Genomic DNA, 26,892 nt, shown 5'->3' on the forward strand with positions numbered 1-26,892 from the left:
CACGAGTGCTCTGAGGAAAATAAACAACTGCGCAGAGCCCTATCATCCAATCTAAGATGTAATCTTGAAGTGACATCGGACAGGCTGAGGTATAAAACTGCGATCTCCAATCGCAAAGGGGACATTTAAAAAAACCGCTGGGAGGCACTAGTAACAGCCGCAAACACTAAAAATTATGATACATTTTGGTCAGCTGTGAGGGATTTTGCAATCCATGGGGCAGCTTCACAGAAATTGATGCTGCTCCCTCACAAGAGGCGGATCACTTTGAGTCGGGACCTCTAACCAGAATACAGATGACCCTATCTGAGGTGGAAGAAGCGATTTAGCAGAGTGTGGGTAACAAAGCCCCTGGCCCAGATGGTCTACCCATTTACCTTAATAAATACAAACCAGACTTTTGGGAGCCTTTTCTTTTAAATGTTTTTAACAATTTAATGTACACTCCATTACCCAGCTCTTGGTCCACAAGCATTATTGTCCTGATTTTTAAAAAAGGGGATCGTTCTCAACCCAATTGTTACAGACCTATCTCTCTAATTGACAATACAAAATCTTGGGTAGAGTCCTATACAACAAGATATTACAGTGATTTGAGGAAAACGGCATATTAGATCCCTGTCAATTATTTTTCAGAAGTAAGGTTGGCAGCAATGAACAATGCCTAAATCTTAATCTAAACATGGGCAAATACACCATTGTGCGGGCCTCTCCAGTCTACTTGGCCTTCATGGGTTTGACATCTGAATTTGACCTTGTTAACAGGTCAAATCTCTGGTCTATCATTTTGACCTATGGATTGGATGAGCCTCTGGTGCATTTTTTGGCGCACCTTCATAAAGACCTTAAAGCCCGGGTGTGGATTGGATGCAAGGGCGAAGTTACTGAAGCTATTAATGTAGGTAGGGGGGTCAGACATGGTTGCGTTCTGGACCCCCTCTTTTTTATAATCTACATTAACGGACTGAAGATAACATTAAAACCATTAACTCAAGACGTCCCAAAAATTAATGGAAAATCACTCCCCGTACTATAAGGACCGCACTACGAATTCCTTACACACTTTAGTGCAGGGCTTTGTTAGCCATATGGACAGCTTGGAACTACGTACTAACTTCAAAAAGTCCTTTATAATGTTGTGTGGTCCAACGAAACGTCAACTCAGCTCAATATCTGTGGGTAATCAGAAGCTGACGAGTACCAGCACCTTTCCTTATCTTGGGGTAGTCTTTGCTGCGAATGGCTCCTGGACTGAGCGTATGGCTCACTCCAGGAGCAAGTTCTCAAAGGCCACCAACTCGATTCTTAGTCTTCAATGCCCAAAGAGAACAGGTGCCATTTTAGCTATTTTAATTTTTTTTTTTTTTTTTTAAACTCAGTGTGTGCCAAACGCCACGTACGGATTCGAGGTTTGGGGCATTGCCAAGAGTACCTGCATTCAACAGGAAGAGAACAGATTTTGCCGGAAGTTATTAGGCGTCCCAAACTCCACACCCCAATGTACTTGCCATAGGGAACTTCACTTAAATTTTATTGAAGATTTTATTAGGGCCCGCCCTGCCCTTTTCTGGTTATCCATTTGAAAAAACTCGGCCGCAGCCCTAACGAGAGAGATTATCAGTGATTGTACAGGTTGTACATACCATGGCTCTCAGGGGTGCATCAGAGCCTATGCAGCGTCAACAAGGGAAGTATCTTCTCAAATCCTAGCACAGCAATGACTACGAATAAAAATGAGCTTAGGAGTGCGCTCTATTCGCGATATAGAGCAGAAAGGATTGAAAAGGAATCCAAAGAATCCCTTGTCTATAGCTATATGGCCATCGAAAATTCTGTACACCCGCCGGCTAACTACATCACCCTGCCTATGAGCCATTGGGAGAGGAGCCTTTTGTTTCGCTTAAGGGCGGGCACTATTACATTTGTATTATGTTTTCCCCTTGGCCATCACTCCGACCTTGATCCCTTACCTTGTCCGTGTGACCAATCTATTTTACATTTCCTGTATTTTTGTAAATACTATCTAAAGTATATTAAGTGGCTTTTAACTCCGTATTTTAAAAAGCTTATGCCGATCAGCTTGGAAAATGACTATTTAAGGCTACTCACCCTGGACGATGGAGAGCTGGTTTTTCGCACAGGCACTTTTTTAAGAATCGCAGTTTGAGCACTTTAAATGATGTCCAATCTTTGAGCTTTTATATTACTTATTCATGCATTTTTATGAATTTAAAGATCACTGTATATTGTATGCTGCTAATGGTTTATATTATAACTCTCTTACCCATATATTTTTAACCTGTTTGTTGTTGTGTCTTCGTGCTTTTATGGATCCAATGTTTTCCAAATAAAGTGTTTTTGAACCTTGAACCTTTGAAAAAAACACATCAAGAATGAAAAAACGTCCTTCTTTTGTTCTCTAGACAACGCAAAAAACAGGCCCAATCTCATTAGGCAACAAACTTCCAAGCCCCCTTCATCCTCGGTTGAGGCCTCCAAAGACCTGAGTGATAACTTTGCCAATTTCTTTAATGATAAAATCATCAAGATTGAACTCTCCCTGGACGATCGCCGCAGTCTCCCCTACAGGAACTCGCCCCCAGGGACTGAAGATGTCACTCTCAAACATCCCCTAAACTACTGGAAATCCTTCAACCCCCATCTCCGAAGCAGAGGTCATCAAAATGATTTCCAGCTCCAACCACTCATCACATGTCTTGGATAGGGAGTTGAAGATCACTAACCTTCCCAACTGGCCATTAAGCTCAAACTCACCCTAGACCTGCTCTGTACCAAGATTAGAAATAGCTTCTTGAGAACCAGAGCCATGCCTGACTGTCTCAAAATCAGCCAAGTCACGCCTTTACTAAAAAAAATGGGCTCCTACACAAACAATCTTAATAACTTCAGACCCATCACCAATCTCCCTCTCCTAGCTAAAATCCTGAAAAGATGTGTTCTCCAATTTACTCAACACATGGACAGCACCAACCTTCTAGACCCTCACCAATCGGGTTTAAGGCAAGGTTGCAGCACAGAGACAGCGATCCTAAATGTCATAGACAATATACACAAGTCACTTGACATGAACCAATGCTGCCAACTCATACTCATGGACTTATCGGCAGCCTTCGACACGGTTGACCACAAACTACTCATTAAGGTACTTCAAGAAAGGGTAGGAGCGGAAGAAGTGGTCTTACATTGGTTCACCTCTTTTCTACAAAACCGCTCGCAAATAATTAAAATCAAAAACTTCTCGTCTGACCTACTCCCCATCAGCAGGGGTGTCCCCCAAGGATCAGTTCTCTCCCCATAACTTTTCAACATCTATATGGAACCCCTCACCACCATACTCCAAAAATCCAACATCCCTTTCCACCTCTGCGCTGACGATACCCAGATCTATCCAGAAACCTCCTCATTTGATGACATTCAGAGACTGAACGACACTCTAAGAGAATCCCAACACTGGCTATCCCTCAACCACCTGAAACTCAACTAAGACAAGACAGAAATCCTCCTCATTTCCAACAAGGAGGAGAACCCCCAAATCACAGAATGGCTAAAAGCTATTGATGCTCTCAACTGCAATCTCACCCTGGCCGATTCCGTAAAATCGCTAGGAATCACTCTGGACCAAAAATTAGACATGGTCAAACACATCAAGAACACTGCAAAGAGCACCTTCCTCAACCTCAAACTACTCAACAAAATAAAACCCTTCATCCCTTCCAACGACCTCAAATAAGCGACTCAATCCCTGGTGTTGTCCAGACCGGAATACGGGAATGCAACCCTCACAGGATAAGCAAAATCTCACTTAGCTCCCCTCAGATCAACTCTAAATGCAGCAGCCAGAATGGTCACTGGAGTAAAGAAATGTGAATACATCTCGCCTGCACTCAGAGAGCTGAAATGACTCCCAATTGAAATGCGTGCCAACTTCAGAACTGCCTGTCTCACTCACAAAGCTCTGCACATAGAGAAACCTGCCTACTTGGCCTCCAAACTCAAGAAGGCCGGTCAGACAAGGAGCCTCAGGAGTACCAACACTCTACTCCTCATCCCTCTGAAAACTCGCAAACAAAAAAACGCATCCCTATCCTTCTCAGGAAATGCTCCCAAAATCTGCAACTCCATCCCAGTCCATATCAGGACTACCCCCTCCTTTCTAAAATTCAAAAGGCAGCTCAAAGACATCTTCCTCAACCGATCTCTCCCGAATGGATAGCTACCGTCCAACCGCAGAAGCTTGCCCATTGCAGCACACAGACACTTTGACATTAAGAGTTCTACCTCACCCTCCTCCCGACTCCCCCTTATATTCCCCCCTCCCTGAACTAGTCTTGTCATGAGTCAATGTGCATATTACCGCGATACTATGTGATGCATCATAAGTCAATGTGTAAACTACTGATTTACTGTGTGATTCCCTCATTAATAATGTTGTAAAGCGCTCTGATACCTTCGGTTCTGGCTAGCACTATATAAAACTCATAAATAAATAAATATCTGCCTTCAGAGAACAAAGGATTTGTGTGTATGAAAAGAGGGGCCCAGACCTCAGACTTTTAGACCACTTCTGGGCAATCAAGAGGAACCTTTGCCAAGGAGAAGAAGCTGATGAGGAAGACTGCCCCTGTGCTGTTTGCTGTCTGGGGTTGGCCTCCAGTGGCTACTTGCTGCCAATGGAAGGAGAAAAGGACTTTGCCACTTGCTTTGTCCCCCTGCTTGAAGAAAAGATCTCCAAGGGCTTGAACTGAGCTTGCCTCCTGTTCTAGAGGTCTCAGGAACAGCAAAGACCTCACTGTGTCTGTGGGCACCATCTCTGATCGTTTCAGCAGAAGAAAAGTGTAAGCGGCTCTATCATCGCAGGATTCCATGTTCTGAAAGCACCGCAGAGAGCAACGCCTCACTGCGCAACACAACCCTGGTCTTACCGACTACATCAACAAGCCACTGCTTGCATCGCTTCCTGTGGGCACCGCACTCTGCAAAGCTTCGCTACACACTGCAAGGACGTCACCAATTACGTCACTGCCTGACCCAAACATCGACCGGCTCCGTCGCCACACCGTGACCTGCCAGCACCGCAGCGAGCATCGTTTCACCCTCAACGCAAGACCTGGTCTCACTGACTCCGTCAACGAGCCCCTGCATGCACGGAATTGTGAGGAACTACAGAGTCGAAAAAACTGTGTTTTATTGATTTTCCTGCAATTTCAAGGTTATTTTGCACAAGTACTATTTTTCAAGAGTATTGTATGTTGGATTTTTATCGTATTTAGTCTAGTTGGTTTAGATAAAGATTAACTATTTTTCTAAACTGGCATGGTGTCCATTCGTAGTGTTTCCATTTCTAACAGCAGCATTGCTGTTTCCAAAATGGTGATGCTACCCCGCCTCCTATATCACTTCTCATATCTTCCTATTGCTCTTCCCCTAAGTTCTGCTGAGATTTGTACAAGCTTTTGTGGGGCCTGTTATGGCACAACTCTGGCAGACAGGTGTCCCTCTCTAAACTGCAGTTTCCACCCGACTTAGCCCCTAACTTTGAATATTCTTGTATGGTGCTCATATTACAATTACTTTTCCTCTGAGTGGCAGATTGCTTTCTAGAAGAAACATGCATGACTGGCCCTCGGATCACTCAGGCCAAGCTATTGACACTAATGGTCTCAGGGATTTGACCCAAGCATGGCCTCTTTTGCCTTCTCTAGGTGACACTTACCTGCCGTGACAGGGAGTTGAAGATCACTAAGTGCCTGACTCCCTACACACCAACGATACCCATGCTTGGTCTACAGACCCATCAGGGTCACATCACCAGACACAACCTTAAAAGAAACAACTGTGACTTTCCCAGAATAGTCATTATAGCAGGCACAAGAAAACATCAGTAGGAGATGTCAGTATAACAAGACACGTAGAAATGAAACACAACTTGTTCAGGTGCTATAAAAACCTAAGTCTTGCCCCCTGCTTACCATAATTACCGGGGAGTACGCTCGAATAAATTTCCAAACTCTTTCATCATTTTCTCAGCAGAAGAGCAACTGACCCCACAGGAGTCCTACCCTGCTGTTTGCCAGGTAATATATGAGGAGCTGGAGAGAACAACGGACAACCTTTTATTTCACAAAGATAACAGCACTACAAGGTGAAAGTTAGGTGGAATGGTTGCCCTCATGCTAACCATTGTTCCCTGCTTCCACAGTGAGCTTTGCAGCCACAAGGATGTAGGACTCACAAAAATTACTTATATCCACGGTGACAACAAAAATTAGGAATACATTATTAATTGAGGTGGATGGCAATCTACCTCAAGTAATGAACTCACTAACCAGTGAGGCCTAGGTAAAGGTTTCATTAAAGAGCTCAACCCCTGGTAGCTATGGCATGGATCTGACAAGCTTAACTTTAATAAAATTAGTAAAGCTTTTAGAAGTAGCAAAGCAGGTAAAAGGTCAGGAACACAGCACAATAAAAATCCCACTCCATTTTATATAAATAGGGTCAAATTTACAAAATGACATCCCTCATGGCTCATCCCAACTCTCTTCAACATCTACACGATAGCACTCGCGGACATCGTCAGAACCCTCAACATCAGCATTGACTCCTATGCTGATGACACCCAGCTCGTCCTCTTGCTGTCATCGGACCCTACCACGATGCAGATCTACTTGCACAACTATATGATGAGCAACTGCCTGAAACTCAACACGGACAAACCAGAAGTACTGATCTTTGGCAGACACACCTCCCTCTGGAACGATTCCTGCTGGCCATCGTAACTCGGACCCACACTCACTGCAAAGACCATGCCTGCAACTCTGCATCATCCTGGACATTGAACCCTCCATGAAATTTCAGGTCAACTCTGTCTCCTTAGCCTGCTTCCACACTCTTTGCATACTCCGCAAAGTCTTCAAGTGACTCCCCATCAGCACCAGTAAAACTGTGACACAGGCCCTCATCACCAGCTGGTTGGAATACTTCAATGTCCTCTATGCAGGCACCACCACCAAACACATGAGAAGACTTCAGATGATCCAGAATGCAGCAGCCAGACTGATCCTCAACCTGCCAAAGAAGACCCACATCACCCAGCACCTGAAAGACCTCCACTGGCTCCTCATCGAGAAAAGATGCCAATTCAAGCTCCTGACCCACCCCTACAAAGCCCTCCATGACCAAGGACCCACCTACATAAACCACCGCCTGATTTTCCACCTACCTACCATGAACCTCTTCTCCGCTCACCTTGCCCTCGCACAGATATCACGCATCCACTGCTGCCGCACCAGAGGACGCTCCTCCCACTTCGCCACCTAGTCCTGGAAGACCCTTCTGCTCCACCTTCGTACTTCATCCTCACTGACCTTCTTCAGGAAGGGACTCACGACCTGGCTCTTTGACTGACACCGCAGCACAGCACCCGGATACCCTCTTGGGTGATAGGCAGCAATACATATGTGCCGCCTGATTGATTGATAGAATGTATACAAATCCTACATATGAACCTACAAAAACCACCATCTTCCTTGCATTAAACGTTTTGCCATAGGGGATATTGCAAAATTTCAGTTGTTCTATTGCCAGTGAAAATGTAGTGCGCACAACAGAAATCACAACTTGAAGAGAGCCCAGGCTATGCATAGACTGGCTGTAGAGCACCTGTGTCCTTCTCTGTTATACACACAGGCTGACTCAATCTAGCAAGTGCCGCAAATGATTCTGTACCCAGATGAGTCCTAAGCACCCTGAGGCTTTTAAGTACTAGACCAAGTCAGGCATTTGAAAGAACTTCTCAGGACTGAGGGAAGTCACTGTTCTTCGAGTGGTTTTATGTGAACTACAGGGGCAGGCTTCGGAGTGAGCCTGGGGAGGAGTGTTTTGTACCAGTCTCTGCAATAGCCAAACTCTGTGAGGTCCTTCTCTGCTGCCCAACCTGCTCCATCTGTTGAAGTTCCCTGTATTTCAATGCCCTTTTTGCTCAGGTGTGCATGCGTACAATATGCCTGCATACTGAAAAATGTCTCAGCTCCTGTTTACACATCAGTCAGCAGCGAAAGACTTGTAAATAAAACTTCACCAAATTAACTGCAGCCTCGTGCATTAGTGTATTTTAATTCTGAGACCCACGTTTTAATGCTGGAATGCTTAGAGGTTATACAAATTAAGAAAATGAAACATTAGATGCAGAAGAAAGGAAATGGTGAGGAGCAAGACTGGTGAATGCAAAAGAATTATACAAGCGTGAAATAAAACATTGTGCAGGTGAAACCCAAAAAATAAAAAAAAGGTTCACAAAAGCACATTTAAACAGTACTTTGGCCTTGGGACACTGATAAGAGAAACATATGAGGAACAAACAGGAAATAGTATGCTAAAGCCTGTAGAAATGGTGGAAATTTAAGTGGGAAGCAAAGCAAAAAATGAAATGCAAAGGGTAGGGATGTATGCCTCTTTTGATCATCATCATCATAAAACTTTAATTTTTGATCACAAAGATCTCAATACAAAAATATACATACAACACCATAAACAAATGATTTAAGATCGCAAAGTTACCTTCTAGTTAATGCGGGGACTGGTAAACAATTAGCAAGGGGGTACAGTTTGCCATATTAAAACAGTAATCTAATAAAATCACATATATACATAAAAATGCCAAAAGTAGACAATTTCATTACGAGTGGTTAAATAATTAATAAAAAATATAAGAGAAAGAAGGGGGAGCAATACTAGAAGGCTGTATATCCATTAAAACAGTGATGCAAAGATATCACACAGTTCACTTTGAGCTCCTAATCCAGAGGGCCATCAGGAATTTTACTAAACCAAATACCTCAACTCTTTTTGTATCTGTGCTAAGTATTATAAGCATTTCCAAATAATGTGTACGGCCAATGCAACTACATAGAGGAATAATCCACTTGGCACTCAAATTTGTGTAATAGAGATAAAAGAATAATAAATGGACCAGGGATTCAAGACCTCCTTTGCATTCTGGGCACGTGTCATCAAGGAGAGCTTGGCTTTGCAATCTGCTATAGAAGACCTTGGAAGGGAGTGACTTATAGCTAAATTGTAGAAACTATTTCCATGCCAAAGGCTGAAACATCTTGTCGATTGGATCTTCATATTGGGGGAAAGCTTTAAAAGCAGCAAACAGCTGAGTAAGCGATCTCCTAACATTAGACACTCTCCATCATGGTTAATTCCCAGCAAACTTCGTTAGCCCTATCTCTTGTAATCTTGGATATCTTCTCAGGGTCAGTCCAGTAAGGTTGTAACCCCAATTTCCTCAAGAGTGCCCTAAATGAACAAAACCAAGAGGTCTTGCTAACCGTTTGGGATACTATGAGGTCCAGTAGGTCTACTCGATAGGGGCGAGCGCTTGAGTGGACCACAGTCAATGCCAAAATATTAGGAGCCTACACTCCATTTTGAGCCAGGTCGAGGAAAATTGGAATCAGGGGGGAGCTTTCTGGAAGGTTGAGGAGAGATCTTACAAAACGATGTTTTGTCAAAGAAAGGCAATCAGCATTCCCACTACCCCACAATTCTGCTCCATGGATGACTGCGTTTAAGGCTTTAGTGTTATAAATCTCTAGTGCTGAAGCCACTGTACCTGACACAGATCATTTGGGAATCTTAATTATTTGGGAGGTTTGCTGGATGAGCAAGAGATGTACTTTCTCAAGGTGTGGGGCCCAGCTCAAGTTTCGGGTTAAGCATATCCCTAAATAATCAAAGGTGTAAACCAATTCAATAGGGTGATCCCTGACGGAAATACAACTCTTTGGATAACTTTTGAGTGCCATTGGAAAAGACTATATACTTTGTTTTCGAATCATTTAACTCCAATCCTCGTTCATCACAAAAGTGGTTACAATAATTCAAAAACTGCTGTAGTCCTTGGGGAGACTTAAATAGCAATAACGTATCATTGACAAATAGAAGTGCCGGGCCATTCTCGCTCCGATTCTAGGGGCATCACATCCATCCCTATGCAGGTACACTAGTACCTAATTTATAAAAAGTGAAAACAGGGTGGGTGCTAAAAAGCACCACAGCCTAACTCCATGCCTAATCGGAAAGGGAACTTTCACCTGTCCCTCCTCACCCCACCTAAACTGAGCCTTCTTGGCTTTGTGTAATGTCGTCAGAATATCCAATACGTTTAGTGGGATCCCCATCTCGCCAACACCTAACAAGCCACTTTTAAGATATATTAAATAAAATAGATTTCACAAGCACGGCACAGGCAAAACCTAAAAAGGCCTCTTGCAGCTTGTTGTGTCCCTGTAGCAACACAAGAGGTTAGCCAACTGACCCCTGGAGTCCACTTCTTTCACCTGGGTCAATGTGGGAACAGGTGCAGCCCTTAAGGTCTCTTCACAACTCTCAAATAGCTCATTTAGGCATCCTTCTTCTATAGGTCCTGAAAATGTTCTGAGTAGGATGCTTTGAGATGCCACATTTATGTTTGGTAGTGGCTCGTGGGTAGAGGTGGCTCCTCGCTACTTCCCATCCAGTGGGGTAGAAGTTCCCAGAGGCAGCAATGTTGTTAATTATGGAGTTGCTTAATGCCTCCTTAATGGATGCAAAGGTACCATCTGCTTGAAAGCATGTGATGGTTCTTCCACTTTTAAAAAAAGCTAACGCCGACCCGCGCAATTGTCTAACTTCTGGCCCATTTCTTTGCTGCCAGCCTTTTCAAACTTTTTGGAAAAACACATCAACATCCAACTGACATTTGTTGAATCCCAAAAGTTTTTGCATGGCTCACAGTCTGGCTTTAGAGGACCAGGTTTTTCAACGGAGACTATTCTGCTTAGAGTCACAGAAATGTTACGTAACTGTGTTGACACCGGGGATACTGTGGCTCTTATAGTCCTAGACTTAAGCGCCGCGTTTGACACAGTTTCTCATACTCTGCTGTTGCAAGATTTGCAATCTTTGGGAGTGACTGGCGTGGAACTTAATTGGCCTAAAGATTTCCTGGCTGATCGCACGTTCCAAGTCTTCTCTCCTACATCCAGTTCCAACACTTACTCCTCACCCTACGGGGTTCCTCAAGGCTTGATCTTTAGCCCTCTATTATTCAACATCTATGTCAGGCCTCTGGCGTCGATTACTGAAGATTCTGGGTTGGTCCTTTTTTCCTACGCCGATGACACCCAGATTGTTTTCTCTTTATCTGCTGAAAGGGTGTCCAAACCATCCTCTCTTCAGTCTGTGTTGAGAAATATAGCAGGCTGGATGCAAGCCAACCTGCTTAAACTCAATGGCGAAAAGACAGAGGTGATGATACTGGGCAAGAATCAAGATCTGTGTGGCCCCCAACATTGGCCACCTGAATTGGGCACCTTGCCCCAGTCTAATCAGCCGGTCCGGAGCGTAGGTGTTATAATCGATGACCAGCTTTCAATGAGGCAACAAGCAGTGAAAGTGTCCTCCACCAGCTTTGCTAGCCTCAAATGGCTTAGGAAAATCCTCTGATTACTTCAAGGCTGGAATACGGCAACATTCTGTTCTTAGGAGCCAATAAGGATGAGGTACAGAAGTTACAGTTGGTACAAAATGCAGCGGCTAGGTTGCTCTGCAAGGTCCCTAAAACAGCATCCATCTCAAGCACCCTAAGTGATCTTCATTGGCTCAGGGTTGAGAACCGCATAAAGTTCAAAGCCCTGAGCTATATGTTCAAAATCAAAGTTGGCAAAGCGCCCCAATATTTGAATGCTTTAGTTCACCCCTACCTCCCTCAACGTTCCTTACGTTCCGCCACTCAGTCAAAATTTACGGTGCCCAGGACCAGGCTGTCATGTATGGGCGGTCGGTCCTTTTCCTGTCTAGGTCCCTCCATGTGGAACTCCCTTCCTATGTCACTTTGGACTGAAACCATTTATGAGAATTATCATAAGTGCCTAAAAACGTGTCTGTTTAATATGTAGAATCTAATCTTCTCTTTTCTTTCTCATTTAATTTCTGTTCCTGAAGGGCGACGCCGGGTAACCCTTGAGTAGCTGTGCGCCTTATAAGACTAAAATAATATAACATAACAGCATACCAACTTTTTCAGCATTTCGTGTTTGCTGTATAATGCAACCAGTCCCACATTGTAACTTACTCCTAAAATCTAAGATGGGAAAACCTTTCTTCCTATTGCAGAGACAAAAACCAGCATTAAAATACAGCAGAAATGTGTTGATTAGACAAAAGGGGTATTTTCTTCCGAGTTTCAGGCCCGGTATATGCATTTAGATGAAGACAGAATGTTTCTTTAATAAAATATGTAAACTTGCTAGAATCATGTGTCATAGAGGAACACGACCTTCATAGATTATGGAATGAGATGAGGAAGGTTGCAAAATACGGTGATATCAAGGCCAGTTTCTTTTTCATTATTTGCCTTCTTAGGTGTTCTGTTGCATGCTAAATCAGGCCCTCAGCAGGCCTGGGCGGAGCTCACGGAGTTGTAAGAAACTCCTAGAAATTCCACGGAGTTCCACGAGTGGGCTGAGTATTGCTCGGCCACCCATCAATGAAGGTCTCAAGTCTCTGCATATAAATCTTTTAACAATTAGAGGTAAAAAAAAATACACTTGACACTTTGGTGAGAAACATTAATTAATTGCCTTAGGAAGTGAGAAGACTTGGCTGGGCCTGTAGCTGCATGAATGCAACAAGAACACAAGTGTAAACAAAGAAGGGCCTGGGAGTGGATAAAGTAATAATGGTGACCATGTTTAAACTCTAGTCCACAGTACAACATGAGCCTCGATGGACACTATTGGGTAAAGTTTTCCTCATGGCAAAGTTGGCCCTACCAATACCCTTCTCCAGGCCAAGTGGTCCGTCCTTCGATTCCCTCTGCCCACCACCATAGCTTCCCAAAGTTGCCCCAAAGCGCCCCTTACCACCCGCACTCTCCCCATGCTGGCAGGCGAGGCTCCCTCCTCCACTCCGTCTGGGCTGCATGAGCAGCAGTGGCTTCTCTCTCTCCTGCTCCCTCCCAAACTGCTGCCCGGGTGAGGGTGAGACAGAGGATCAGATATTGGGGGTAAGCTCAGCAGCTAATGGTGTACATGTGTGCCAGTCTTAACTCTGCCTGATGTGTCTGAGTCAGGCTGCCTGCTTCTTCTCCAGTTCTTATCAGAGTTCACCCCTCCCTGTCCTGGGAAAAACTGACCCTCTGTCCTGGAGTTTCTGGCTCCGGGGCCCAACTTGCCCAATACTCCCTGCATTAGCGCCCCGTCCTGGCTCAGTCCTGCAGGGACCGCACACTGAGCCAGCAGCATTGCATTTTGCTGTGAGATTCCGAGCTGCCTGATTTAAATTTGGGTTGAGTGGCACATGCCGGTAAACTCCGCTGTGCCAGCGGCAGGCAGAGTTTTCTGCCAAATTCTGTGCTTCAAGCAGAGTGCGAAGTGGCAGAACTCTGGGAATTCTGCCATCGGAGCAGAGTTTACCGCCCACCGTTAGCCCTCAATTGGTTCAGACTGTTACACAAACACATAGTGATGGATAAAGTTAGATATATGTTTATGTTGACGTATGGCAGGGTGGTTGCTCTGTTAAATAACAGTCAACAGTAAGTGTATAGGTTCAGCAGTAGTTGTACCAAAGAACAGGCTAGAGGTGCAACAGTTGTGGTAGTACGTGGACCTAAGATGGGTAATCTTATATTACAATACATGGGGTTGTGCAATCCCTGTATAAACACTAATCTTGAATTTCTTTTTAATCTTCGACTTGATGCACCGAAGCCGATCATAAAGAAATTACATCAGAACTCAGCTGTAATAACTTATTGCAGGTGAATTCTGATGTCCCAATGCCTGATGCCAGAGCCAGCAGCTGAGAGTAATGCAGGTCAGGCCACAGACCATAATTAAAACAGCTGTTTAAGAAACAAAAGCAAAAGTGGCTTTTCTTCTGCTCTATTTTTCTAGCTGCATTGTGACAAGCAAAACAAGCATTTACAATGCAATAGGTCTCGCATTTATACGAGTTTGAGCTATTGGCATTGTATATGACAATGCTTTTTATTTAAGTTTGTTTTTTTAAAACATAAATAAAAGGCACTGTCATTTACAATGCTAATAGCTCAAATTCTCGCAAATGCGAGACCTATTGCATTGCAAATGCTTGTTTTACATTTCCTGCGATGTGTTCATACTGTTAAAACTCAATGACTATGCCAATTTAGTCAGTAGGTGTGGGCTGGTTTACAATATGACTTTTGCTTAAATTTAGTTTTTTTCGTTTTCTTAAGAGTGAATTTCATCAATGCTTATTCTTGTCCGGTTTATTTTAAACAAACGAAACAGTAATAAATGAAACGGGAGCATGATTTTTCACGTTTTGGTTACACGCTGATGTGGATTTAAGGCGAACTTTATGAAAATGTTTATTTTTAAGGAGCCGTTATAACTAATGCATAGACTCTACCTCTGCGTTTCTTTTGAGATTGTAGCCCGGATTTACAGACCCTTTTTATTTATACATCATTTATAAATTGCTATTTATGGTCCTGGTAGAGAAAACATACGTGTTTATATTTCCTCAGTTGAAAATGGTGGTCACCAAAAGTTGCTAGGAGTTCAGTTTTCAGGCAAAATGTGAATTCACAGATGCCCGAAATCGGCACCAGTGCCACAATGTATATCTGCAGTGTATGTTTGTAATTTTCATCAAGCATCGGGCCCCTAATTTATTTTCAAGTTGCCCATAATATCGACGATAATGGTTTCTACAATGAGTTTCCTTTATTTATTTATTTTAAGTAAAAAGTATTGGTATGCAAACACGTTTTACAAAGTAAATCCTCAGAGAAATTGAATCCAGAGTTGTACAAGTTTAGCAAAACATTTTTTTATCAAGTTGCACATTTTTTGTGTGCATTAAATTTTGAAAGCTAGCACTTTTGCTTTAAGACTTCTCCATGTATTTGCATATAATCATGGAGCATACGTAGCCTCAAATAGTTAAATTTTGCAAAGATGTGTACATGTTTTAATACTGGCATCACTGCTAGCAAAGCAAGCTCAGCTCACAGCTCATTGCATATCCGTACAACACTTGCCCTAATAGTAAAGACTTTGCATTAACTGTATCTACAACTCTGAGCAACTTATACATGATATCTTGCTTCGGTTGCAGACAATCCTCTTTCAAAGACCAATACTGTAAGCTGGCAGCCAAAGGGTTAGCATGACAACGGTTGGGCCTACTTGCCCGCTAGAAAAACATGAAACATAAAACAGTAAACGTGAAAACTTATCCTTAAAATCAAACAATATGTCCTTGGGGCAAAACATTGGACGGTCACATCCATGGGAGTGACTAAAGCACTCAGCACGACAAACTCCTTTCATACACCTTTTTATGTTTCATTCCCAATATCATATTCAGAGTTTTTCACAATCTAATTTTCAGAACTTAAACATTTTCAATTACAATTATTCATAACATCTCTAACACTAATTTGTCTGAAATGTAAAAAAAAAAAAAATGTTCTAACAAAAATTGTCAGTCAATGGGCCTGGCTTGTATGTTTTTTTCTAATGGTGCTCTGTTGTGGCGTGATAGGTTAGGATGTACATACACATACAGTTGCACCCTTCTGCTTGTCAGGTGGAATGCTGTGTCAGTGGTAATTGTAGTTCTAGGTCTGTGTAGTATAGCATTGTGTCTGTAGTTGTAGTTCACGTTTAAAGCTGTTAACTTAATTTCATAGTAATCAAGAAACTTGTTTTAAGTCTGAAAATCAGTAATTTTAAATTAATGACCAAACATCGTCCCTCGTGGTAGAGAGAGCAAGTTTATAGGCAAGAGAGCGAGTTTTGTGGAACGTCATAACTATGAGACCACTACATAGTGTGTTGAGGGATTCGTGTTGGTTATGTAGTGGCGAAATTGTGATCTGGTGTCTGCAAATACTGCCAGGACTCTGTGCACGTATAAGTTCACACTGGTAAACAACACAAGAATATAAATTAAGCCACTCCTGCTCGCTCCCCCCATCCCCTGTCCAATCTGCATGAAAAAATGACGCCTCCACCCCTTGGTAAAAGGGAGGCAATAGGGGCCCATCTTACTCCGGAAAGGTCGCTGGCGGCATCTAAACAGAGCAGACACTGTCCAAATCGGCTTTTATTGTATTTATTTTTTTAATGCATTTTTATAAAGCGCGGACTTTACCCGAAGGTGTCAGAGCGCTGTACAACAGAATGATGCTGCTTCATCTCAGATACCAGCCCATTGCCGGCATTACCAATCCTACCCTGATGCACCAGGTCTTTCTTTCAATGTTGTAAACAATATACTCGATTCCATACACCATGCTTCTTGTAAACTATTGATTGTATTGATTTTTCGACAACCCTCTATTTAGAGACTCGCTTCATATAGTGTTTTCCATGACACTCAAAACATTGCTGACACACTAGCACCACCAAAACGAATACCTTTTATTTACAAACCTAGAGAATGGAGAGGTTTGGCACGAAACCAGCGTATAAAACAATGTCTGTAATAATTATCTTAGCAGAACAGATCACGACAGCAAGTTGACAATAAGGGTCGTACTGGAATAGAAAATAGGGTCGTGTACCAAAGTGGCCCCCATAAGCGAATCACATAGCTGAAAAGTGGCTCACGTATGCAAAGCAGGCCAGTTTTAAAGGTGTATAGGTGTTTGGAGAGGGATGGGAGACAGCATCGATTTTTGCCCGTCGCCGGCAAAGTTTGTAGTAATATAATAGAAATCAACAGTAAAAGCCGGAAACACAACCCATAAAAAAAGAGGCCTACAAACAGCCAAAAACGAGTCCATGCATTTACATGTAATGCCAGCACTTCGGGCACGACCAGATTACTCTATAGCCCAGACGTATCGTGTTTACAATGAAAATTCACGATTCCAAAAAGGTGGTGTAAACGTCCCCGAGGCTCTCACTGGCCTGACTCTTCAATGGCACAGAAAGCTGTTATATGGCAAGCGTCCAATAGGAGAAGTGGTGGGTGCACTCGTAAGTCACCCACACCCCGCAGAGAAGGGCATGTTAAGCATATGTGTAAGGGTTTATCCCCTCACCGCCGCAGGTCAGACTCACCCTTTTTGTAGCTCCCCCAGGCGGAGGCACAGCTCACAGACAGACGACGTAGGCATCGAACGTGAGACAGTCCAAGCGGAAGTTAGCAGAACAGCTTCATGCACTGCGAAGGCACGAGCGAAAGCAACAACAAACAAGCATTGGCCGCGCGGCTGTGAAAGTAACGGCCGCGCGGCCGTGAAAGCATGTTTACAATCAAAATTCACGATTTCAAAAAGGTGGTGTAAACGTCCCCAAGGCTCTCACTGGCCTGACTCTTCAATGGCACAGAAAGCTGTTATATGGCAAGCGTCCAATCGCAGAAGTGGTGGGTGCACTCGTAAGTCACCCACACCCCGCAGAGAAGGGCATGTTAAACATATGTGTAAGGGTTTATCCCCTCACCGCCGCAGGTCAGACTCACCCCAGGCGGAGGCACAGCTCACAGACAGACGACGTAGGCATCGAACGTGAGACAGTCCAAGCAGAAGTCAGCAGAACAGCTTCATGCACTGCGAAGGCACGAGCAAAAGCAACAACAAACAAGCATTGCCGCGCGGCCGTGAAAGCAAAAGTGATAGCGATCAAAGCGAAAGTGATCGCGATCGCTAGGACGGGACGCGCTGTGTGGCAAGCACGCAAGTGGTGCGCGCGCAGCAGTGATTGGCGGCTGCGCGCGTGCACGCTCGCGTGCACTCAAGCTTTAGGCCACAGGCAGCACTTTAAAAATTCCCAAATACAAAATGTCTCTCCGAGCCAGCGCAAGCGCTGGGGCTCAGCGAGACCTAAAAAAGGAGATATATATGACGACATGCTTATGTTTTGCACTCCTTAGGATAATATAGGACAGTTAGAATCTTTTTGCATGTTTCTACACATGCCTGTGCATTTATGCATTTATGGTACATTATCACAGTGACCCCCGTATTTACAATAACATTTTACTTATTAAGCATCATTTCGTAAATGTATCATATATATTTACACCAGCGTAGTGCACATTTTGTCAGTCCTAGTATATATATATATATATATATATATATATATATATATATATATATATATTTATATATATGACTTGGAAAAATATTGTCTAATAAAAAAAGAGAAGTTGGCTGACTGCAGTGTCAAAATTGTTTGGCATGAAATAAAGGTGTTGTCTTTATTCTTCAATTTCAGTATTTGATTGTGCAGTGTGAATTGTCTAAGAAACTGATTTTTCCTAAGGAGTGATTTATATAAATATAGCCATGGTGAAGGTGCAGGTATGCGTGTATTTAGCCTTGAAAACAGTACATAGAATATATTTCCTTTTTGGTGCATTGTGTTTTATTTTAAAGTATGACTTCTGTTTCCAAAATAGATGTCTGGTGGGCACCCTCTTGCTGCTTCACCTCCTCAAGCCACCCCCCAGTCAGTGACATCGATAAGGAGGTTTGCAGGCGGTCTTCAGTTACACACAACAGATCTAGATGACATTAACATAGAGGACTTAAATGGCCCTGTGAAACGCAAGGCACCTCCACCCCCCTCACCCCGTATGGCAGCAGCGCCCCCTTCTTCACGACCACCTACTATACCAATTGCCAATGGTCCCAGAACAGCACCATCCTCGTCCACAAATGCACGAGCTCCCCCATCATCATCATCATCTTGGATGCACAATCCCCCATCTCCACCGCCCGCCCCTCCTCTGCCCTCACAATCTATGGGAAATGTTCGATTTCCATCCACTTTTTCCGAAGAAAGGAAAGTCATCCAGAATTTTCATGCTAGTCATGCAGCAGACACATTCCATGACTGGGACAAGAAAAACTATAGAGGGAGACCTGCCATGAGCTCTGCAAACGCATCGAATGCGGATCATGGCTACCCACCAAGTCCGAAGGTATAATGTCCTCTGCTGTGGCGGTGTGTGCGTTCACTGTGTATGTGGAGTGGTTTACACGCATGGATTTCACAATAATGCATGTCAAGATGTTTGAAAAGTTGAAGTGTTTTTTGAGGGGGGATCTGTGAGTTAACCCAATGTTAAAGCAATAGAGAATACCATAGAAAACAGACACAGTCAGGAAAGGTGAACTGGCGCTGTGCAGTATAATGATAGGCATCTGCAGTATGGCGTTATAGTTAAGGTTGCTTGAAGCATTGAAACAAGGCAATTAGCACACAGAATTTGGTCTCTAACTAATGCGATTACCTAGAATGTCTGAATGGCTTAACAACACAAAGGAGCTTCTATCTAGACTCTTGTGGGTGTTCCTAATGAACCAACACAACATTTACAACTGTTACTTACAAGTTCATAGGTTTCTATACACATTTGGTCATCATGGAAGCCTCTCGGTGTCAACTGGTCAATATGTTACCGGCCTTAGGGACTCATTGTGAGAATGAGGAGAGATTCTGGATATTGCTCTGTATATTGCTCTGCAGGTTTTTACCCTACACAATGTATGCCAAGTACCAAATGGCGCAATTCTTACCCGTTCTGAGTATCGCATCTCATAGTGTGTTGAATAACACATGCTAGTGTGGTAAAACCGATCCGTATAAACATACCACACATTTTTTCCAGTATTCATTCATTGGGCTTGGTAGTACAGCAGGAAATAATTTCCTACTCGTGGTGAGGCGCTAAGCATCCTAACATTCAGAGGATTTTCCATCCATGTTTTTTGTTGGGGCCCCTCGTGGATAACTTTTGCATTTTCCAAAGGTCACTCATGCATTTTATAAGATGGCAATGTATTGCACTGTTTTTTTGCATCTATGCCCATGTGGACCAATTGATAAAGATTTGGAGAAATATGAGCTCTGCACATTCGAATGGATTTTGGGGAATGTGCAAGTCACTATTTCGTAATGGTATTTTGCCATTTAGAAAGAGCTAGCTTTTATGGCATCTGTACCCTGGCAGCCACATAATAGATATTCAGCTGCCAAGATCTCCTACAGATGTCTCCTACATATTCATTGAATCCAGAATATGATGCGGACCAGATTATGACACTAAGGCCATATCCTTGCATCGTCCTGAAGATGACCGTAAGGGCATTCCTTATTTGGTCTTTTCTGTTACATCTAAGCCTATTTGTATTACAATCCAATATTCTGAAATCTCATGACGCAGTGCTCCTGCAAGCCGGTTCTACCCTTTTAGCATAGTGAGTTCCAACCCCAACTTTTTGGCTGTAGGGCCATCAAGACTTCTAGGGGATTGTTTGGCCTCCTGGGATGGAGCCAACACTTCCTACCCTGTAGCTCAGATTAAAAGGCCAGACTCTCCCCCAGGAGCCAAGCACTGCCCACAGGTCCATGACATCTCCCCAATATGGGTAGTCAGTGCTTGGGCAGGAAACAGTGGTATACAGACCATTGAAAAGCCCTGGAGACTCCATTCACCCACGACCTCAAGGCAACTGATTACACATGTGTATTTGGAACGCTGTCTGAATGCCAAAACCCAACATGTCTAGTGTGTGGAGTGGAACTAGGATGAAGATGACTGTGATTGTTTAGGGCTTTGCTTGTTACAGTGGCTACTGTGTTGGGAAATAAAGTGGAATACAATGACTTATAGAGCTAATGTATAATACACATAAAGAAAATGTCTGGAATTGTGTTGTACAAGTGCAGTTCTAGGGATGTTTTTTGTTTTTCAGTAAACCACTTCTTAATACTTAGAAACATGGTAATATTTTCAGGCAAGAATTCATTATTATGCTCCTGCTGAAAATGGTAAGCAGGATGACCACCTCCTTCCAGGCCGTTAGGGACACTGCTTCCAGTCCTGGACTTTGTGTAAATGCTGATGTATTCTGGGAGTTGTGGTCTTGTTTTGCTTCCATTGAGCTAATTAGACTACCACACATGAAATCAACGATTTGAAGATGAAAAGTTCAGGACTAGAGACCAGACCAGACCATGGAGCCAGCAGGATGGCTCAATGAGTTAATTGACATCTTTAAGTGCCCTATAGGTCAGGAGATCAGGTTCCAACAAGACCAACTAAACCTATCATTCCTCTAAAGTTGAAAGATGAAGTGATACTTTCTATTTTTAGAGGAGAGCAAAAGCTGCATGGTGGCATTAAGCACCATATAAAAATAGGTGTTGTTGGTTTTATTAAAAGGCTAAATACTTGAAATTCTGTATTTTAAAAAGCATATTATCTTCGAAAGCAACTTGTTCCTATCAAAATCCATTCCTACATATTTCATTATTTAGGTTGCAAGAAACACATCTAATGTCAGCAAGATTTCATCCACATCAAGCAATCCCTTGGTATGTCCTAATGCGTACTTATAATATGGAGTGCATTATTTCTTTGGTAGTTTAGCATACCTTTCTGCTTTAAGATAATTTATAATTGTGGATTTAAAAATGCATATGTGTATTTCTAAGATCATGTAACTGTTGGATCTATATGTTAAAATTCGAATAGCAGATGCAGTGCATAGAAATTGTATAACAGGTCAAATAAGTGGCTGACATTTAGATAATCGACTGCATTTGGGTAAATCGATTATAAAGTGGGACTTCTTACCCCCAGCATTCCCATTTTATAGCATTATGGGACGCAGCAAAACAATCACATAAACAGATCATGATATCTGCAATTAACAACCCAGTAAAATCCGTCCAAAACACCTAATTTGACATTGCTCCTCGGGGCAACCTTACCCACTCATGTGTTATGGGATCTAGCCCCGCACTAGGACAAAAAAAGGAAATGGGGGCCGAGTGAAGTTAATAACTGACGTGAGGGCAGGTGTGTCCAAATCCCTGTTATTAGCCCAATCATCTGTGAACCTAATATTTTCAAATTCAATCAACAGGAATGCAGTGGACATGTGAACAAACGACACCAGCTGCAATAGGATGTCATCACTCCAGTTCTTGGTTTAACCTAATAACAAATCAGGGCAAAAACACAGATGCAGCAGGATCCAGGATGTTTTGACGAAATACATGGCGGGATCATTTCATTATTTAGCTTTATTTGGTTATTACAAACCATTAAAGTACACAAAGCATAATAAAACAATGCAACAAAACAAATGCAAGATGCAATAGAAAGCTGAAATATGATAGGGCCGAAAGGAGAAAGAAGAACACAATATTAGGTTATCACATAGGACAAATAACAATAAAGCAGCATACAAAGGTTAAAGTGCAAGTGCATGTGCAAAATACAAGAAAATGCAACATCAATATCATTTAAGAAGAATGCATTAAAAGACTTACCCATTTATACCATGCACTTTGGCGCTACTACACTACAGCAAATACAGCAAATGGGTCTTCCCCTCTCTTGAAAGCCAGCAATGCGGATGAACGATCTAAAAGGCCCAGCTTATGACAAGCCAGAACGATCCATTTAGAGTGACTTGCTGAATGTGCTGGGCTAAAAACAGAGAAAATGATCCCCAGTCTCATCATAACAAGAGCGAACACCGCATACTGCAGGACTCCCAAGTACTTGTAACGCAAGGGGTAGAATGCCATAGCGAAGTTTTAGGTAAAGAGCCCTCGCTAACGTCGGCAAATATTATCTAGAAAGTTCTCATACCAGAAGATATTTTGAGAGTAAAGAAAGATGGCAGGATCACATCCGGAGAGCACAGAGGCGGTCTATCTTGATGATGCTTGTGACATTTTGTGGCTATTGTCCTAATGTTCAAGCGGTACACCAGGAGCATTGCTGGAGTCGTGTGGAGTCTATTATGATGCTTAGTTTACACTTCTTGGCTTGACTCTCTGAAGATGGCTTTGGGCAACCAATCTGATTTATTTCAGTGGAGCAGCACCAATTCCATCTCTTACATCAGGAGGTACCTGGCACTTGCTTCCAAGGGACTGTGTGTGTGCTGTGTTGGGGTTGCATGTGCGCACTACATGTGGGCAGCTGCAAGACTGACAAGCCACTGCCACGTCACTCACAGGACACTTCGGTATAAGTTGAGTTATAGTCAAAGCCTGCTTAAAACAGGACCAGATTGAACATCAAAGTTCTGCCTGTTTCTTAGGAGTGTCAAAAATGCTTCTTTAAATGATGCTGATAGTTTAACCCACTTTAGACGAAGGGTCACTCTACTGGTGGTAGGGGAGATGCATAATAAATCTGGCAGGATGGTGTGACCAGTTTGTTTACGCTTGCAACATGAATCAAAAACAAAGCATAGGCCTGCTCACACCATGTAAATAGTGGGGTGAACTGTAGGCATTGTTTTAAACATGACTTGAGCCAATGAAGGGTTTACAGTAAGGAATATCGGAGGAAAATCTGTAATCCCCCTCAATAATTATGCAGACTGCTTGCTGCTTGTAGAGAATCCAAGACGTGACGGGAGACACGTGAATTGTGAAGGTAACAGATGGTAAAAGTCCATGCAAATCTTTCTGTTCAGAGAAAAAAAACAGATATTAGTGCCGATATTTGAGGAGTGAGGGAAATTGATGACAAGGATCTGAAATCTCAGTTTTCTAAAAGACCCCGCATTCAGCAAGCCAGAGATAATCAAAAAACAGACAATTTTGTGAAGCAATCCTTTACAGGATTGTGAAATGACGCTCCTGAGAATCACACATATTCATCATTCAAATATCTTCAAAACTAGCTTAGTTTCAAAGGTCCTGTTTGCTGAACCCACAATCCTAGATTGATCGAATATCTGACAGTGAAACATATCACTTGGAACAAATCCATAATGACCATTGATGGGTGATCACATTCATGATGCACATGGCAGCTTCAAAATTATTTTTAAATACTTGTGCCAGCAGATGTTGTCAGCCTTTTTGTTTTCAATAGAACGGTCTTCTCGCTACTTTTAATTAGCCCTCATCCCCCTAGTGATGAATATATATGCATTAGTTACGGGCATAGGTGCGAATACTTGACCAGCACACCTAGGTTGGCCGTTTTTCATCCTGCTGACCGATTCTGCACTTCCATATTGGCAGACACAATTATACTGTTCCTTTCTCTAGCACGATTCATCGTATCTAGACTGTTCTTATTTTATTATTCGTCTACATGCACTCTGTGTGACCAATGAGCCCCCAATAGCTGCTTCTCCTAATGCGTGTGTTTACTTATGATTCCAGATTTCTCTAACCACTTATTTGTTGTACAGTCCTTTCCGACCATAAAACAACAAATGAGCTAGAACCGATAAACGATAAATGTTTTAAGTTGATCAACACATTAGCGTGGCACAGAGCGAGGCCTCCGAGATGTCCGCTATTCACAGGCGCCAGACCCCAGGCTTTACAAGGTTTTTTGGTCCTGCATTGAATAAGGGACATCATTTGCCCATGTGACAGCGGTGTGGCAGTCCTCAGAGGAGTGTGTGCCGAGGACAACCACTTCTCCCTTTATTCTCCAATGCATCAGATATCCCTGATGTTACCCAGCATTTTCCACTTTATTTTGATAAGTGGTTGTGGAAAACTAGCTAACAGTCGACAGTAAAACACTTACTTTTTTAATTGATGTTTCATTTACAAAAAATCTATAAGTAACCATCAGTAGGTACATTGTAAAGTAATTCCCCCAGTTGAATTTCCTGCAATTAAAAGCTGAATATCTGGAATGTGTCATTGTCTGCATGATGCAGGGCCCGCGAGCTGCAGAGAGTCAATTACAGGCCTCTTCGATCTCGACTGCCTCGGGAGACCCACAATTCATTATAATCAGCTTATCATTTGCGCGTGCAATCAGTAAACACAATTATAGAAAGTGCTGATTTATGGGCTAAGTACCATTTCAAAGTGAAATACGAGTTACAAGTTACTTTTTAAAATGTGGTCCTCATTCACCATTACTGTTTAACCCCTCACTACACTCTTGAAAGATTTAGGGGCATATTATCAAGAAACGGCGTTAACATTATCGCCGCTTTAGCGGCAGTAAACTGCCGCTAAAGCGGCGATAATGGGCTTGCTAATATGCCGCAGAGAATTCCCATAGAAGCCCATGTTCTGGTGCCAACATGGGCTTCTATTGCAATTCTCAAGGGCATATTATCAAGCCCATTATCGCCGCTTTAGCGGCAGTTTTCTGCTAAAGCGGCGATAATTTTAACGCCGTGCTTGATAATATGCCCCATAGTTCCCTCTGGTAGAGTATCCATTCTATGTCTTCACTCCGAAGGCCCAGAAGGCCTGACTCAGCGGAACCACCTCTATGGCCCAAGAGAATTCAGTCTGGTGTAATTATTGGACAGAGTTCCGATCATGCCAGTTATTCAGGTGTGTCCAAAGTGATTTTTACTATGTAAGCGTTTCTTTTCAAGCCTCGATACCTAATGTAGCATTATTAACCAGTCTTTATGTGGGGGAGGCATTACAGTCCAGTACTTAGATGTCTCATATCGGCCAGGAGTATTATAAAGACATCAACTTATTATCATTTCTACTTTGATATTTGAAATACCCTTCAGCAATAAATCCAAATATTATATTCACTGAGCTCACCTTAGTCTTTTGCAGAAGAATTTCTGAGACACTCTTATCTACGCAATAGTTTGGGTAACTCACAATCCTGTGCATGTCATGGCTTGGAACTGGTCACATTGTATACCTCTTCCTTCGGTTTCGCTTTGACATCCCGGTCAGTCTTCATGAGAGAACAGAATATCCTGAGGAGAGTGAAACATGATTTCTTCTTAGTGAAGCAAGCTTTACTGTGGTGTATAGTGTGCCTAGAGACACTTGCCATTAGTTGTCGAGCTCAAATGTTGTTAAGTCTCCTTCCCAGATATTGTAGGGTGCACTCCGTGTGATGTTGGCTGCATCACAAAGCCCCGCGTAACATATTGAAACTTTCTTCTCGTTGCAACATTTTGTAGTTCTAGTTTGCTGTTAGGTGAGGCTGCCACTGTGCATTTTTGGTTCGAGCTCCATGATGGAAGCGGTGAACAGACCAGTCCGGACAGCAGAACATGTACTCTTTCAAAAGTTCCCAAGGGAGCAGCTTTCTTTCGTTTATGCGTTGCCCCGACCTTACTATGCCTTCATTTTTAAGCTGCACACTCAAGTGTTCTTTTCGTAACTCTGGTGTCCCTTGACAAGTTGTCATAGTAGGCGACCCTCAAAAGGCTACTGACTGCATACCATAATCTAGCAGCTGCATTCAGTAATTTTAACACAATCTTTTAAAAGTATCTTTGGGGCAGTAAGTTATATGGAAAACGTGTTTCACAAATGCTATCCAATATTTCCTGGAGCCTAAGCCCTACCTTAAAACCAGCTGGGCAACATATAACTTTGCTACCACTCCTTAATTGGAAGGCCCAGCAACACTGTTAGAAGTCTTGTAGTCCTAATCCTCCTGTAGATGGGCTTTTCATTAGCTTCTTCCAAGAAAGCCAGAGTTCAAAATTAAGCTATATATAGTCATCTCGCACACGCAGTGATATTATATATCACAATTGTATAGCAATAATGTAATGTTCAATCATAGTTTCTTCAATCTTGTTCTTAACAAGTTGTTTATTGTAAGGTTTATTTTAATCTGCACAATAGCCTTCGCCATAGCCTTCACAGTAGCCATAGCCAAATAAACCTATTCCTCTTACTTTGGTATTTCTGTATTTCTCTCTTCTCGAGTTTCAGTGAGATACCATTAAATAGATATGTTACATTCGGGAGAATTGGCATCTTGATGAGTTTAGCTGGTCAATATATAGTTAGTGAAATGTTTTCCATCACATAATAGTCATACCTATCTGATAAACCACAATTCTCGGATTGTTCCCTGGGATATTGA

General features: G+C 42.7%; 1 protein-coding gene across 2 annotated transcripts in view; it reads left to right on the forward strand.

Moving 5' to 3' along the window:
- Positions 1-26,892, forward strand: part of USH1C (USH1 protein network component harmonin) — a 739,024-nt gene that overhangs the window by 503,315 nt on the left and 208,817 nt on the right. The window contains exons 18-20 of one of the 2 annotated variants that reach the window (XM_085648066.1): positions 18,478-18,867; positions 18,925-19,002; positions 21,345-21,401. The exons of the other annotated variant lie outside the window; for it this stretch is intronic. Of the exons in view, the coding sequence (XP_085504192.1) occupies positions 18,478-18,867; positions 18,925-19,002; positions 21,345-21,401 (525 nt within the window). The remainder of the gene's footprint in view (positions 1-18,477; positions 18,868-18,924; positions 19,003-21,344; positions 21,402-26,892) is intronic. 2 annotated transcript variants of the gene reach the window in all.

The sequence above is a fragment of the Triturus cristatus genome, chromosome 3_2 (assembly GCF_964204655.1).
Source record: "Triturus cristatus chromosome 3_2, aTriCri1.1, whole genome shotgun sequence".
Taxonomy (NCBI): domain Eukaryota; kingdom Metazoa; phylum Chordata; class Amphibia; order Caudata; family Salamandridae; genus Triturus; species Triturus cristatus.